General features: G+C 44.9%; 1 protein-coding gene across 5 annotated transcripts in view; it reads left to right on the top strand.

Annotated features, from left to right (window-relative positions):
- Smim14 (small integral membrane protein 14) overlaps positions 1 to 16,344 on the top strand; it is a 46,915-nt gene that overhangs the window by 19,305 nt on the left and 11,266 nt on the right. For 3 of the 5 annotated variants that reach the window (XM_076546341.1, XM_076546343.1, XM_006974607.3), the window contains 2 exons: positions 3,240 to 3,348; positions 12,971 to 13,019. In XM_076546341.1, coding sequence (XP_076402456.1) covers positions 3,274 to 3,348; positions 12,971 to 13,019 — 124 coding nt within the window. In that variant the 5' untranslated portion in view covers positions 3,240 to 3,273. Of the gene's footprint in view, positions 1 to 907; positions 1,067 to 3,239; positions 3,349 to 12,970; positions 13,020 to 16,344 lie in introns of those variants that run through there. The other 2 variants (XM_076546342.1, XM_076546344.1) reach the window with 2 other exon arrangements.

Raw genomic sequence — 16,344 nt, 5'->3', positions numbered from 1 at the left:
TTTGGCCGAGTCACAAACTGCTTCAGTTTTATTTCTCCGAGCAATCGAATCCTGGCTGTAAGCATCATTCTCAAAATTCACACTGCAGTGGAATCACACGCCTCTTGCCTAACCTCCACGGTTGCAAATAGGCCATTGAATTTGACCTTGTCCCCAAGGTGAAATCGGGCGAATTGAACCCACATAGTGTTTGTTTCTAGTGGTAGATTGTAAACCGATGGGCAACACTGGGGAGTTTCCTCACTAGCTACAGAAACCGCAGGACTCCCCGACTTACTGTTGTCAAAGGCCAGAGAGGCCGGCCAGCTCGGCAGCAGTGAGGATTGCTGCCTTTGGCTTGTTGGCAGCCAGCCCGGGCATGAGCTGCTTTTCCTTACTACAGATTGTCGGGGAGGAGGTGGGCCTGAGAGCTTGCTCTGTACACCTGATTTTTCCTTCGCACCACATAAACCGTTGTTGTTTAGCAGATACTTCCGTCAGATTCTGTCACGAATGCTAACTTCATAGGAAAGTACTGACATTGTAAGGTAAATGGTTAGTGTGAGATATTTCCAAATGCTTAAACCTAAGAGTAGGGTCTTCCGAGGTAGCTATTAGCTGAGATCATTGTCTGCTCAGCACCACTTTTATTAATAATGCCCATGTGTAATTCCTTCAACTTCCCTAGATTATCCTGAAATTTTTAGAGTGTGTTTTTAACTTTTTAAACGATTTATTGATCTATGTATATGTGCGTGTGCCTTTGAAATTTATGTGACCATGGAGGCCAGAGGGCATTGGGTCCTCTGGAACTGGAGTTACAGGTAGTTGTGGGTGCTGGGAACTAATTGGGGCCCTCTACAAGAGGGTGAGTGCTCTTAGCCACTGAACCATCTCCCTAGACCTAGTGTGTGTCTTTATGACTTAGGTCTTCTGTGACCACTTGCATGCATTTTTGGAGACAAGACATCTCCTGTGAAGATGACCTTGAATTTCTGATGGCCCCGAGGACTGCTGGCATTTCCAGGCATGTGCCGCCATGCCCTTCCTGCTTATGAGGTTCTGGAGATGAAAGCCTGCATGCTCGGCAAGTCTCCCTGTTTGCACATCGTTAGGAAACAAGGGGTGAAGTCGGCCAGTCCCCAAGGACTAGGCCCATTCCTTTGATGTGGCACCGTTGCCTAACTTCAAGGATGGCTGCTAAAGAGGCAGACAGCCTTAGCAACAGGAAAGGCGAGGAAGCAGTTTTAAATGCCTCCATCAAAGCCTCTTTGAGGCTGATTCCCAGCATCTGACTCAGTGGCCTTGTTAAGTCTTGCCCAGCACAGTGCAGCTTCATAGTGTCTCTGAAGCAAATGTGAAGTGGAATCGGTTGCCTTGTTCAGCTTCGGTTGCATGTTGACAGTCTTGCTTCCTAACCAACTGTTTCCTTTCCACTAAAAGAGAAGAAGGTGTTTGTTTGTTTGTTTGTTTGTTTGTTTTTTCCAGACAGGGTTTCTCTGTGCAGCTCTGGCTGTCCTGGTACTCACTCTGTAGCCCAGGCTGACCTCAAATTCACAGAGATCCACCTGCCTCTGCCTCCCGAATGCTGTGATTAAAGGCATGTGCCACCACCATCTGGCAAAAAAGGTTATTTTAAGAGGCTGAAGAGATGGCTCAAAGGTTAAGAGCACTAGCTGTTCTTCCAAAAGTCCTGAGTTCAATTCTCAGTAACCACATGGTGGCTCACAACCATCTGTAATAAGATCTGGCGCCCTCTTCTGGCCTGCAGGCATACATGCAGACAGAACACTACATAATAAATAAATAAATCTTAAAAAAAAAAAAAAAAGGTTATTTTAAGATGGGAACTGTCAAGTGAAAATGGAATAGAACTGAAAATAGCTTGTTCACCTGCAGAAAGTTCTGTAGAACTGTGGAACTGCTAAGGAGTGTCCTAGCTTGAAAATACTCATTTTCATCTGTAGAAGCTCACCAAGATGAGCATAACTTAAGACCCCAGTCCATCTGGCACATAAAAGTATAAACATTATCAAGAATTCCGTAGGCTGGAGAGATGGCTCAATGGTTAAGAGCACTGACTGCTCTTCCCAAGGACTGGGGTTCAACTCCCAGCATCCACATGGTGGCTCACAACCATCTATAGTGGGATGCCCTCTTGGGATATAAAGTTGATCTAGCACTCATACACAATAAAATGAATAAATCTTAAAAAAAAAAATAAAAAGAATTCCATAAGTATTTTTTCAGTGAGTGCTGTGGCTTGAAGCAGTGAGGGTGGGGTTGACAGTGGTAGTGACTAGGATGGATTCTTTGGGAGGAGAGGCAGATCACATCCAATTTTGTTAAAAAATTTAAAGGCAGACTTGAAAAGAGCTGTGTTTACACTTGTGATGGATTGTCCAGGATAGAAGCAAGTCTGTCTTTTCCCCTGCTAGTGCCAGACTGGCCTCGAACTCACAGAGATCCGCCTGCCTCTGCCTCCTGAGTGCTGGGATTAAAGGCATGCACCACCACCACCACCACCACCACCACCACCCGGCTTAAATTTTTATATATGTATATGTGTGTATCTGCATGAGTTTACATGTACCACATGCATGCAGTAGCCTATAGAGGCCAGAAGAGGGTATTGGATCCCCAGGAACTGGAATTTCAGACAGTTCTGAGCTGCCCAGTGTGGATGTTTGGAACTGAACTCAGGTCCTCTAGAAGAGTCACAAGTGCTCCTAAGTACTGAGCCATTTCTCTGCATCCCAACCCTCTTTTTTCTAACTATGTAGCCTAGGCTAGCTTCAGACTTGTGTAGTTCAGGCTGGTTTTACATTTTCTGCAGCCTCCTAAATCCTGGGATTACAGGCATGTGCCACTGTACTGAGACAGTCTACTTTCTTGATAGTATAAAAGTTGCTTTAAATTTTAAATTTTTATTTCAGTAGCAAATAAAGTTTAGGAATTTAAGTAATTGAGTAAAATAGGCCATAGCATCAGAGGCAGGGCCTGTTAGAGCGCCCAAAGATACTTACTTTATAGAAAGTTGTGCTGGTTGCAGAAGGAGCCAGTAGCTTGTATAGGTTCATAATTCATATGATAAGATTGTGATTACTACATAGTAGGAATAGTTTCCGAAGGCATACGCCATTAGTAACTGTGGACTAGACATAGCGTAAGTAAGCACTGTGAATCCATGCAGTGTATGAACTTTTCGTAGCTAATGAGAAGCTCAGCGGTCCTCTTAACTGTGTTTTCTTTCTTCCTAGATTTCACTAGTTGAGTAAGATCAAGCGGGTAACCATGGCGGAAGGTGGATTTGACCCCTGTGAATGTGTTTGCTCTCACGAACATGCGATGAGAAGACTGATCAACCTGGTGAGATGGACAGAGCTGTCCTTGTCCGCACTGATCTGTGTTCTTCCGGGTGGTGAGATGAGTATTTGTCTCAGTTACGTTTCTGTTGCAGCCGTAGATCACGACCCAAGGCACCTGGGGGAGGAAAGGGTTTATTTCAACTTTCCCTCATGAAGGGAAGTCAGAGAAGGAACTCAAGGCAGGAAGCTGGAGGCAGTAAGTGAAGGAGAGGCCACGGAGGAGCATTGCTTAATCACTGCTGCCCCCGACTTCTTAGTCTCCTTTCCTAACAACCCAGAGTCATCAGCCCAGGGGTGGCACCTCACAGTGGCCTGAGCTCTGCCACATCAGTCATTAATCAAGAAAATGCCCCACAGGCTAATGTGATAGAGACATAGTCTCAGTTGAGGTTCCCTCTTCCCAGAGGACCTCATTTTTGTGTAGTAGACAAAAAGCTAACCAGCACAGAGGTTAATAGAGGATTTTCTCAAGATAGTCCCTAAAAAATATTTGATAATGGAAACTCCATGGTGAAATACAATGTAATGATAAAACACTGGCTAGCACTTGCTTTATTAGAGATAAAAGCCGACTATTTTCTGTAGCTAGAGTTTTCCTGCCTTGCCCACAGTCAGGACAAATCTTTGTCACCCGCCAGTCCCACAGCCGCTCAGACCCAACCAAGTAAACACAGAGACTTATATTGCATACAAACTGTATGGCTGTGGCAGGCTTCTTGCTAACTGTTCTTACAGCTTAAATTAATCCATTTCCATAAATCTATACCTTGCCACGTGGCTGGTGGCTTACCGGTATCTTCACATGCTGCTGGTCATGGCGGCGGCTGCAGTGTCTCTCTCTGCCTTCCTGTTCTTTTATTTCTCCTCTGTTAGTCCCGCCTATACTTCCTGCCTAGCCACGACCAATCAGGTTTTATTTATTGACCAATCAGAGCAACTTGACATACAGACCATCCCCCAGTACAGCCAAGTGCAGACCATCTCAGACACCTGCACTCAGGCCCATGGTCCTAATCATCCTCTATGCAAACCTGCTGGGTAACGCCACAAGGAACCCAAGAAGGGCTCCCACAGGACATACATTAACATCCCACAGCAATTTTCTTTACTTCTGTAGGTTCATTTTAAGGATATTTGCCATCCTGGTTAGTTAAACACTATCAGGTTGAGCCTGTTGTATTCATGTTGGAACAGATAGTGGCTTTTAGTTGTGTGGAGTTTGCCTACCAAGCTACTGTGAAACCATGGATCCCTTCTGGTATACACAGTTCAGTCCTTCTCCAACATAGATCATGACAGTAGAGTCTGTGGCAGAGGGATAATGTGGTGAACACCATCCTTAGAACATGGGAGTAATCTCAGTAGAAAACTAAATACGCTAATGAGAAGTAGGAAACAATCAAATACCAATACAGTAAACCATCTTGTTTACAAGGTAAATGAGCAAAACATATTCAAAACTAACAGAAGAAAATCAGCAAAATGACAGGGTCCGATACATTGTTTTCACCAGAAACCCTGACTACAAGTAGTCATAATTCTGTAAATAAAGCACAAAGATGGACTGGAGAGATGGCTCAGTGATTGAGTGTTTATTCTTCCAGAGGACCAAGGTTCATTTCCCAGATAATGAGGCAGTCACAACCACATGTAATTCTAGCTGCCAAGGTTCCAATACTCTTTTCTGGACTCTACAGGCACCTGCACTCACATGCACATACCTATACACAAACACACAGACCTGTATTTTAAAAATAAACCTACCACAGACTGCCTGATTGAAAGACAAGACTCAACAGAATGCTGCCTATAAGAAACTCAGCTACGCTAAGCGCTGGTGGCGCACGCCTTTAATCCCAGCACTTGGGAGGCAGAGGAAGGCAGATCTCTGTGAGTTCAAGGCCAGCCTGGGCTACAGAGTGAGTTCCAGGAAGGGTGCAAAGCTACACAGAGAAACCCTGTCTGGAAAAGCCAAAAAAAAAAAAAAAAAAAAAGAAAGGAAGGAAGGAAGGAAGGAAGGAAGGAAGGAAGGAAGGAAGGAAAGAAGAAAGAAAGAAAGAAAGAAAGAAAGAAAGAAAGAAAGAAAGAAAGAAAGAAAGAGAAAGAAAGAAAGAAAGAAAGAAAGAAAGAAAGAAAGAAAGAAAGAAAGAAAGAAAGAAAGAAAGAAAGAAAGAAACTCAGCTAATAAGCCAGGCATGGTAGTACTAGCACACCTTTAATCCCAGCACTTGGGAGGCAGAAGCAGATAGATCTCTGTGAGTCCAAGCCAGCCTGTTCTACAAAGCAAGTTCCAGGACAGCTAGGGCTGTTACACAGAGAAACCCTGTCTTGAAAAACAAACAACAACAACAACAACAACAAAAAAAAAAAAAAAACCCTAACAAACAAAAGAAAGAAACTCAGCTCACCTGTGAGTACATAAACAGAATAGAAAGGTAAAGAATGGTTTTCAAGCAAATGGGATCCAAAAGCAAGCAGGAGTAGATTCAGTATAAACAAATTTAAAGACAAAATATGTTACCCAAAGGATTTAACTGTGTAGTGGTAATTGAACAGTTTGTCAGAATATAATGATGAATTTATATGGACCAGGTTGGAACAGCTAGTTTTATAAAGGCAAGCACTAGTACAAAAAAGGGAGATTTCGGCCCCAGTGTAATAGTGGGAGGCTTCAATAACTTTGTAAAACTAGAAAAAAAAATCCTACAGTTCCACCTGGGAGCATAAGAGACCCTAGGTGGCAAGGAAACTTGAGCAAAACCAATATTGAAGGTGTAAATCCAGTTTCAAAACACACTACTGAGTCACTGTAACAGAAGCAGCCTAAGCAGACATGTAGACCAGGAAACACATTTGAACTCAGAAATCTCCAGTTCGCTGGTTATCAGGAGAGGTGATAAATATAGTGTATATTAAAGATAGCCAGAGAGGTGGCTCAGCACCACATAGCTGTTCACAACTATGTGTTACTCAAGTTCTAGGGGAGCCAACATAAGCTTATGGCCTCTGGACACTGCATGCACATGATACACACACAGACAAGTAGGCATACACATACACAAATTAAAAATTAAGAACTCTTCTATAACTTCCTATGGAAAACTGATTTCCACGTGTAGATTAAAACTAGACCTTTAAGCCGGGCGGTGGTGATGCATGCCATTAATCCCAGCACTTGGGAGGCAGAGGCAGGCGGATCTCTGTGAGTTCGAGGCCAGCCTGGGCTACCATGTGAGTTCCAGGAAAGGTGCAAAGCTACACAGAGAAACCCTGTCTCGAAAAACCAAAAAAAAAAAAAAAAAAAACGAGATCTTTATCTCACCACACACACACACACACACACACACACATATACACACACTTATTTATTTTTTTGTTCTTGGTTTGTTTTTTAAGACAGGGTTTCTCATTGTAGCTCTGGGGATCCTAGAACTCGCTCTGTAGACCAGGCTGGCCACAAACTCAGAAAGCCACCTGCCTCCCAAATGCTGGGATTAAAAGTATTAAAAGGCCAGCTGGTAGTGGCGCACGCCTTTAATCCCAGCACTCAGGAGGCTGGGAGTTCAAGACCAGCCTGGTCTATGGAGTTAGTTCCAGGACAGTTAGGGCTGTTACACAGAGAAACCCTGTCTTGAGAGGAGAAGAAAAGTGATGGACTAAAACCACCACCTAGGGCTGGAGAGATGCCTCAGAGGTTAAGAGCACCAACTATTCTTCCAGAGGTCCTGAGTTCAATTCCCAGCACCCACATGGTGGCTCACAACCATCTGTGATGAGATCTGGTGCCCTCTTCTGTGTACATAATAAATAGATAAATCTTGTGGCCACCTTTAACTTATGAAGTGTATAAATGTACATTTTCCAGCTACCTTGCCCTGTGGTATTATAACCGGAAGTGCAGCCTGATGCTGTCGTGAAGCCGAGGTGTGCGTCCTGCTGCGTGTGTGTGAGCTATATAGATGTTGCGTCAAGAAATAAATAAAACTTGGCCAGTTTGTTTCTTTAGCATTTAATTTTAACATACAAATCATTTTAAATTTTTTTGTCTTAAAAATTTATACACCAGCAGTTTAGACAAAGCCTTAAGCAAATTGTATATTATTGATCTCACGTAATAAGGAAGTAGACATTATGTCTATGCCAGCAAATAAATGTCAAAAAATACTTAGAGCAGAGGGTAGAAAGTGACTGTGTGTTTGAGATCCAGCCCCACCGCTCGTTTTGTGTGGCCTGTGGGCTAAGAATGGTCTCTGTGTTTCTAAGTGGTTTTAAAAATCACATTTCATGCTACATGAAAGTCCTATGAAATTCAGATTGGAGAGTCCATAAATAAACACTCATTGGAACATACATACATACATACATACATATATACATACATACATAAATAAACAAAAAAACACCACCCATCTTTTTTTTTTTTTTTTCTTTTTTGAGAATGGATCTCATTGAATAGCCCTGGCTGGTCTGGAACTCACTTTCTAGACTAGGTTAGCCTCAAAATCAAAGATCTGCCCTCCTCAGTCTCCTTTGGCTAGGATTGGTTAGTGTGAAACGTTCATTACATTGAAGACTACTGGAGGAATGATATGGAATGGTATGGGAAGCTGTGGGCTGGAGAAGCGGTTCCATGGTTGAGAGCACTGGCTGCTCTTACACAGGATGTGGGTTCAGTTCCCAGCACATCCTCTGTCACTTAGTGCTGAGGCTTTAACACCTTCTTCTGACCTCCTGGGCGCCTGCAGGTGCACACATGGTGTACATACCTGCATGCAGCAAAACACTCATACACATAAAACTAAATAAATAAATACATTTTTTGTTGTTTTTGAGCAGGGTTTCTTTGTGTAGCCTTGGCTGTCCTGGAACTTGCACTGTAGACCAGGCTCACTTCTGTATTCACAGAGATTCACCCTCCTCTGCCTAAAGGCGTGCGCCGCAGCCACTGCCGCCGCCGCCGCCGCCGCCGCCGCCGCCACCACCACCACAACCCTGCTAATAAAGACATTTTTTAAAAATTAAGTAAACGTCAACGAAATAGCACAGAAGATATTTCCTGGATGACTTCTGAAGTGGGCTGGAGAGATGGCTCAGTGGTGAAGAGCGCCTACCATCCAGAACACTTGAGTTTGGTTCCCAGCACACACACACACACACACACACACCAGGAGCTCACAACCACCTCTTACCAGCGGCAGGTGATCCCACTCTGTGTTCTGGCCTCCAAGTTCACCCCCACACAGCATGCTCGAGTACAGACACACAAATAAATAAAAGCTTTTTTCAAGAGGAAGGGGTGGCTCAGCAGTGAAGAGCTCTGGTTCAATTCCAGAGGCCCTGGTTCAATTCCAGGTGTCCAGATGGCAGCTCACTTCAGCTCCAGGGGATCCAGTACAGGCATGCATGCACACAGTGAACATACATACACACAGACAGCTACATATACACATAAAGTCAGCTAATAAATCTAAGAAAATTAAAATCCCCAAGCACAACTTGTAATTTCAGTGAACACAAAGACCCGTCTGCTGAGGAACAGGACCCATTGTTTGTCTCTTTTCTTCTGTGGGATAAAAGAGATTGCTGTAGACCTTTGCCAGCAGGCTAAAATTAGAATTTCTTTCTAAGAAAAGGCACTGGAAGGCTCCTCCTTGGATGCTAAGGACCAGGAGGGAAGCCAGGGTAATGCCAAACCTCTTTAGTGGCTGTAAAGTCGAAAGGAAAAGAAAGGCTGCCTGGCTCAGTGAAGTGGACTCTGACGCTCAGAGGGCAGCTTCCCTACTTGAGAGTCGAGTGGTCCTCCCTCTGCCTGTGTGCTTCGGTAGGGAAGGTGTTTGTATACCCCAGGCCTAACTGTTCACTAACCTAATGCTGCAGTAATACGAACCAAAAAAACCTGCACTCTAAACAAAAGGATCATTGTACTCAGACACAGATATATTGGAAGACAGGATAAAATATTTTTATTAATTTTTACATTAGTCATTTAATATATGTCTTTGGACACATGTATGCCATGGTATACTTCTGAAGGTCAGGGGACAACTTCAGGAGTCAGTTCTCTCCACCACGTGGGTTCTGAGTACCAATCTCAGGTCATTTCCATTGGAGAGCGTTTTCTTTTATCTTTTTGTTGTTGTTTTTTGGTTTTTTGAGACAGGGTTTCTCTGTGTAGCTTTGCACCTTTCCTGGAACTCACTCTGTAGACCAGGCTGGCCTCGAACTCACAGATCCTCCTGGCTCTGCCTCCCGAGTGCTGGGATTAAAGGTTTGCGCCACCACACCCGGTGAAGAGCGTTTTCAAATGCATTGTAATTGTAAGATTTGAAAGGGACATACGTCTTGCAATCAATGTTTAGCTTTTTTATTTTGTTTTGTTGAGAGAAGATTTCACATTGTAGTTTAGACTGGCCTGAAACTCCCTTTGTTAACTACAGGGCTCAGCCTCCTGAACGCTGGATTACAGGCCTGAGCTACCACACCCTATCACTTTCAGCTTTTCAACAATTTTTTTGGCAATGCTAGGAATTGAATTCAGGGCCCTTCTAGCTAAGTGCATGTACATGGTCTTTTAGTACCCTAGAACTGGAGCTACAGACAGTTGTGAGCTGCCATGTAGGTGCTGGGAATTGAACCCAGGTCCTCTGGGAGAACAGGCAGTGCTCTTAACCACTGAGCCACCTCTCCAGCCCCCTCCCACTCTGTTTTAAACCAGGCAGCATGCTTTTGGATCTGTGATTTTGATGCCAACCTGGTCTACATAGACTTTCAATACATCCACAGCTATGTAGAGAGACCCCGTTGAAAACAAAACCAAACAACAACAAAACAAAACAAAACAAAACACAGTTTCTCTGTGTAGCCCTGGCTGTCCTGGAACTCACTTTGTAGACTAGCTGGCCTGGTACTCAGAGATCCACCTGCCCCTGCCTCCTGAGTGCTGGGACTAAAGGCATGCACCACTACTTTTGGGCTGGGATTTAGTTTTTAATTATGTATCTATGTGAGTTTGTGTTTCTGCACATGAGTACAGTTCCCACAGTTGCCAAAGAGGGTGTTGGATCCTCTGGAGCTTGTGGGAGCTCGTTTTCAGGTTCCTAGTGGCTTTACCCAGCAGGTCTGCATAGAGAGGATGATTAGGACCACGGGCCTGAGTGCAGGTGTCTGAGATGGTCTGCACTTGGCTGTGCTGGGGGTGTGTGTGTCTTTTGCTCCACCCCTTGGCATTTCTATAAATACCCTAGGGCAGAGACCGTTGGGGCAGTTGAAATAGGTTCCAGGTCCTCTCGAGGCCATCCTATATTTTCTCTCTGTTCATTTCCACAATCTAAATCCTTCTATCTAATATTTCCTGCTGCTCTCACTCAAGAAAACTCTGGGGAACTGTGGGGTTGGTGGGTAGCACCCTGCAGGAGCTGGAGTTAGCTGCTTATGAAATGCTTGACATGGGTGCTGGTCTAGAAGAACAGGAAGTATTCTTAACCACTGAGGCATCTCTCCATCCCGATTTTCAACAATTTTAATAAAGCTTTGTTACCTTTGATTTCTAAAATTGATGAGATTTTTTTCATAGCTTTTTTTTTTTTTTTTTGACACAGGGTTTCTCTGTGTAGTCCTGGGACTCACTCAGCAGATCAGGCTGGCCTCAAAGTCAGAGATCTGCCTGCTTCTGCCTCTGCCTCCCGAGTACTGGGACCAAAGGCACGTGCTGCCACCACCTAGCTGTTCTTAGCATAGTTTAAAAAGTTACAAATATAGATCCCTTGGGTGTCCCCCCTTTCTTATGGGTACAGTAGTCAGATCCCTGGAGTACTGCCTTTTCATTGCCTGTGTAAGTTTTAGTATAAAGAACATAAACTTACTCGTTCATTGTCTCCCTTCAGGGTTGGATGTAAAGCAAACAACTGTCTATCTGTAATAGGCATATTTTAAATTGTGTGTTACAAACCTAAAGTGTTGAAGTTCAGAGCTGTTTGTAACTGCAATACAAAGAACGCCCAGATTGGGCTGCTCATCATCTAATTATTGAGTTAATGTGAGTTTAACATCCATCTCCCATCCTCCCTCCCATAAGGGAGTGTGAGTATTGGATATTTGTAATTGAGTTGCATTTTGGGAGGTGCATGAATGTTTCTGTCCTGTTTGGAAATGTTTAGAAACTTCTTGTGTGTGTGTTTTTAGAAACAATTTTTTACTGGTGGCTGGAGATGGCTCGGTGAGTTAGGCAGGCACAGGGACCTGTGTTCAGATCCCAGGTACACACATAATAATCACGTGTCCTGGCGCATACCCATGGCCCACACCTGTGCTGCGGGGACAGAGTGGCCGACCCTGAGGCATCACTGTGGGCTAACCTAGTGGAGAAGAGTTCCAGCTTTAGTAAGAGGCTTGTCTCAAAATGGATTGGAGGACAGTAGAGAAAGACCAGTGTCACCCTCTGTCCCCGGCTCTGCAGGCATCGGCAAGCCAACACAGCACCTCATACACACACCGATCCTCACAGGAGCTGCGACAGCAGCAGAGTCTCTGCCCTTGCCCTTTCCTGGAGCAATCCTGTAGGCTCCACTTAGTAAATCCTTTCTTTTCTTTTTGTTTTGAGACAGGGTTTCACTATGTGGCCCTTGTTGGTTGCTTTTGTTCTTTTTTGGGGGGAGTGGTGGCACTACCTAGCTCCCAAATAAATCACTATATTATTATTATTTATTTATTTATTTAGGTTTTTCGGGACAGGGTTTCTCTGTGTGGTTTTGCTCTGCCTCCCAAGTGCTGGGATTAAAGGCGTACACCACCGCCACCCTGCTGAGGCTTATTCTTAATTATAAATGCCCGGCCTTAGCTTGGCTTGTTTCTAGCCAGCTTTCCTTAAATTATTCCATCACCCTTTTGCCTCTGGGCCTTTTCTCTTTCTTCTGTAAATCTTACTCCATGGCTGGCTAGGTGGCTGGCCCCTGTGTCCTCTTTCTCTCTCACTCCATCTCTCCTCTCAGATTTCTCCTTCTATATATTCTATCTGCCTGCCAGCCCCGCCTATCCTTTGTCCTGCCTCGCTATTGTCCGTTCAGGTCTTTATTAGACCATCAGGTGTTTTAGATGGGCACAGTAACACAGCTTCACAGAGTTAAACAGGTGCAGCACAAACAAAAGTAACACACCTTAGAGTAATACTCCCCAACAGGCCCTGGCAGGCCTGGCACTTGCTGTGTATGTAGAACAGGCTGGCCCCAGTGCTGGGCATAAAGGTGTAAGCCACCTGGCCTGTCAAATGTTTTCTAAAAAGAGGGAGATGGGAATAGATATACAGTAAATCCCTTTCAACTGAAATATGTCTTCATTGTATCACATATAGTTTTATTTACCACATAATGAAAAGAGGTCATCACCAAACCACAGTCTAATCATAAGTCAGCCTTTTAAGTTGTGGGGTGCTCTTTATAAAAAGAAGGCAGAACCTTTAAACTCTTTAGAAATTGATTTGCTTCTTTACTGTGTGGTGTTAGGAGCTCCATGCAGGGCTTCCTGCATGCTGAGCCAGCCCCGGCACGGAGTTCTGGCCCCCTCTCTCGCCCTGCCGCCCCGGGCCCTGTTGGTGGCTCCGCAGCTGACTCTGGTTTCTTCTCCTGCAGCTCCGGCAGTCCCAGTCCTACTGCACCGACACAGAGTGCCTCCGGGAGTGTAAGTACCGGCGGGAACAGGAGAGTGAGGCGGGGAGCGGAGGGCCTCAGAGTCAGCAGAACTCCCCTTGTAGACCAGGCTGGCCTGGAACTCAGAGATCCGCCTGCCTCCTGGGTGCTGGGATTAAAGGCACACCCCACCATCACCCGGCATATTATTTTTACTTTTTAAAAACAGTTTCAAGGGGAGAGATGGCTTGGAGCTTAAGAGCACTGGTCCTGAGTTCAATTCTCAGCAATCACGTGGTGACTTATAACCGTCTATAATGAGATCTGGTGCCCTCTTCTGGCATGCAGGCAGACATGCAGGCAGAGAGAGCACTGTATACAGAATAAAAAAAAAAAAAAAGTCTTTAAAGCTGGGGTGGGGGGGGGGAGAGGAACAGTTTCACATAGCCCAGACTGTCTTTGAACAACATCTGATTGTATGGCCTCCACCTTCTTTTTTTTTATTTTTTAAATTTTTTTATTAAGATGTTTTCTATTTATTTTACATACCAATTACAGATTCCCCTGTCCTCCCTCCTCCCGCCGCCCCCCCCAGCCTTCCCTTCCAAACCACCCCCCATTCCCATCTCCTCCAAAGGCAAGGTCTCCCATGGGGAGTCAGCAGAGCCTGGTACATTCAGTTGAGGCAGGTCTAAGCCCCTCCTCCCTGCACCAAGGCTGCGCAAAGAGTCTTACCATAGGCACTGGGCTCCAAGAAGCCGTCTCATGCACCAGGGACGGTACCGAGGCCTCCACCTTCTAAGGTGCTAGGATTATAGGCATGGACCATCTTGCCTGGCTTTTAGTTTGTTTTATGGTAAGTGGCTCTCAGTTATATATTTGAGGCCTAACATACTCAAAAATGCTTTGGCTGCTTCAAGGGGGGTGGCCAGGCTCCTCAAGGGAGAGTCACTCAGGGCTCCTCTGTCTCTGGTAATGCATGCTGAAATTCCACATGGAAGGCTATGGCAAGGAAACGGTGAATTCTAGGCTGCCCTGTGGTCCATGGCAAGGCCCTGTGTGAAAAAACAGTGTAACTCTTCCTTTGTAGCGTCTTCTGCTGAAAACATAAGTTTGTGGAAGACAATAGGACTAAACGGGGTTCCAGGCTTCCCAGGGTGGGAACGTGTGGAGGTAAAGCGTGGGAGGGAATTTGTAAAGGAAGTTTACAGATTCTACTGTAGGTCTCCATCTTTAGTGAAGACTTTATATTTCATCATTAGCCAGTGAATATGGTTTGCGTTTTCAAGTTATAAGTTTTGACTTGTTTGCACCATTGCTAAAGGCACCCAGTGGTTTTTCTCTTTGATAGCTCTCTGCCGCTTTGTATTATTTCTTTTATCAAAACTTAACTTTTGGCATTTTTATTTAATCGGTTTTTTTTTTTTTCCAGACAGGTCTTACTGTATAGGTTTGGCTAGCCTGGAGCCTATTATATAAACATAAACCGGCTGGCCTTTAGCTCATAGAGATCTGCCTGCCTCTGCCTCTGTCTCCCAAGTGCTGGGATTAAAGGTGTGCATCAGTATACACAGCTGTATTTATTTCTTTGTGGTGTGTGTTCCTGTGTGGAGGAGTACCTGTGTGCTGGTGTACATTCCATGTGTGTGCACATGTACGTGGAGGCCAGATGTCATTCTTCATGAGCCTTCCACCTTGTTTTTGATAGAGTCTCTCAGTGGGATCTTGGGCTCACCCATTAGGTTAGACTGCCTGGCTGGCCGGTGAGCCCCAGGGCAGGATTCCTCTATCTCCTTTTTCTGGCACTAGGATTACGAGTGTACCACCATGCCCACCCTTTTCACGTGGGTTCTGATGATTGAACTCAGGGCCCCATGCTTGGCCAACACTTCATTGGTGGAGCTATCTACCCAGCACAACCCTTGACATGACTTCTGTCTTCTGTTTCCACAGGAAGCTGCTCTTTTCCACTCTGAACCTGTACTTGTTCAGTCTTACTTTCTGACTCTCCAATTCCTATCTTCCTTATCCGCTCTGGCCTCCTTAGCTCATTCTGGAGCTGTTCCCTCGCCACACCCTTGATGATGTTCTCCAGGCGTGTGTGTGTGTGTGACTCATGTGTTGGTGACCGTCTTCCGGACATGTCCACTGTGATGTCGCACTGGCTTCTCAAAACCATCTTCAGAGTGGAGCTCCTAGTGGTATCTGCCACAGCTGCTTTTCCTCCTGTCTGTCCCATAAGTTGTGGTAGCTCTGTTCTGAAGTTACCCTTGACTCTTCTTGGCTCTCAGGGGTCTAGCCTTATCATACCTTCAGGATGTAACCAGAACTGTACTCAATACCACCCCAATGCCTCCTCCCTCTTCCATAAGGTTATTATAATAGGTTCCTTTTGTTTGTTTGTTTGTTTGTTTGTTTGTTTAAGACAGGGTCTTACCATGTAGCCTTGGCTGGTCTGGAACTCAATATGTAGAACAGGCTGGCCTAGAATTCAGAGATCTGTCTGCCTCAGCCTCCCAAGTGTTGGGATCAAAGGCTTGGGTTGCCATACCCAGTCTTATAATATGTTCTCAACTATCTCCCTGTTTCTCTGTACAACAGAGTGACCTGTCCAAATAAGATTTATTCATATATTTTTTATAAAGATTTATTCATATATACAGTGTTCTGCCTGCATGTATGCCGGCACCCTGGAAGAGGTCACCAGATCTCATTACAGATGGTTGTGAGCCACCATGTGGTTGCTGGGAATTGAACTCAGGACCTCTGAGCCATCTCTCCAGTACCCTCACCTAAAACTTTTTTTTTTTTTTTGGTTTTTTGAAACATGGTTTCTCTGTGTAGCTTTGGAGCCTTTCCTGGAACTCACTCTGTAGCCCAGGCTGGCCTCAAACTAACAGAGATCCCCCTGCCTCTGCCTCATGAGTGCTGGGATTAAAGGCGTGTGCCACCACTGCTGGGCCTGTTGTTTTTTAAAACCCTTTTAAGTTTTGTCCTTTGTCTAGTAACTATGTATCTAGTGACTGTGTTCCATGTCTACTAAGTCTGTATCTAGTGACTATGTTTTACTTAGGCATTTTTGGGGGGCGGGGATTAAGGGAGGGCACCACAGCTGCCTGACCCTGCTTAGGCATCTCATGTCAACCTCCATTCTGAGTTCCTTGAGGGCAAAGAGACTTTGGGCAGATCCCTTCTATCTTCTCGATTCCTAGCGTGAAGACAGGAACCTCCCTCTCTCCCTGTTTCTGTTGGCATCTTGGTCCTCCAGCCCCTGCACTTTGTAGTTACCTTTTAGCATAGTTTTCTCATTACAGAAGACAGGCATCTGCAGAACATTTCTAGGCTTTTCAGAAAACCACTTTTAAAGACAGTTCGGA

This window comes from Peromyscus maniculatus, chromosome 10 (genome assembly GCF_049852395.1).
Source record: "Peromyscus maniculatus bairdii isolate BWxNUB_F1_BW_parent chromosome 10, HU_Pman_BW_mat_3.1, whole genome shotgun sequence".
In the NCBI taxonomy this organism is placed as follows: Eukaryota; Metazoa; Chordata; class Mammalia; order Rodentia; family Cricetidae; genus Peromyscus; species Peromyscus maniculatus.
Note: the sequence above shows the minus strand (reverse complement) of the source record. Positions and strands in the feature narration are given on the sequence as shown.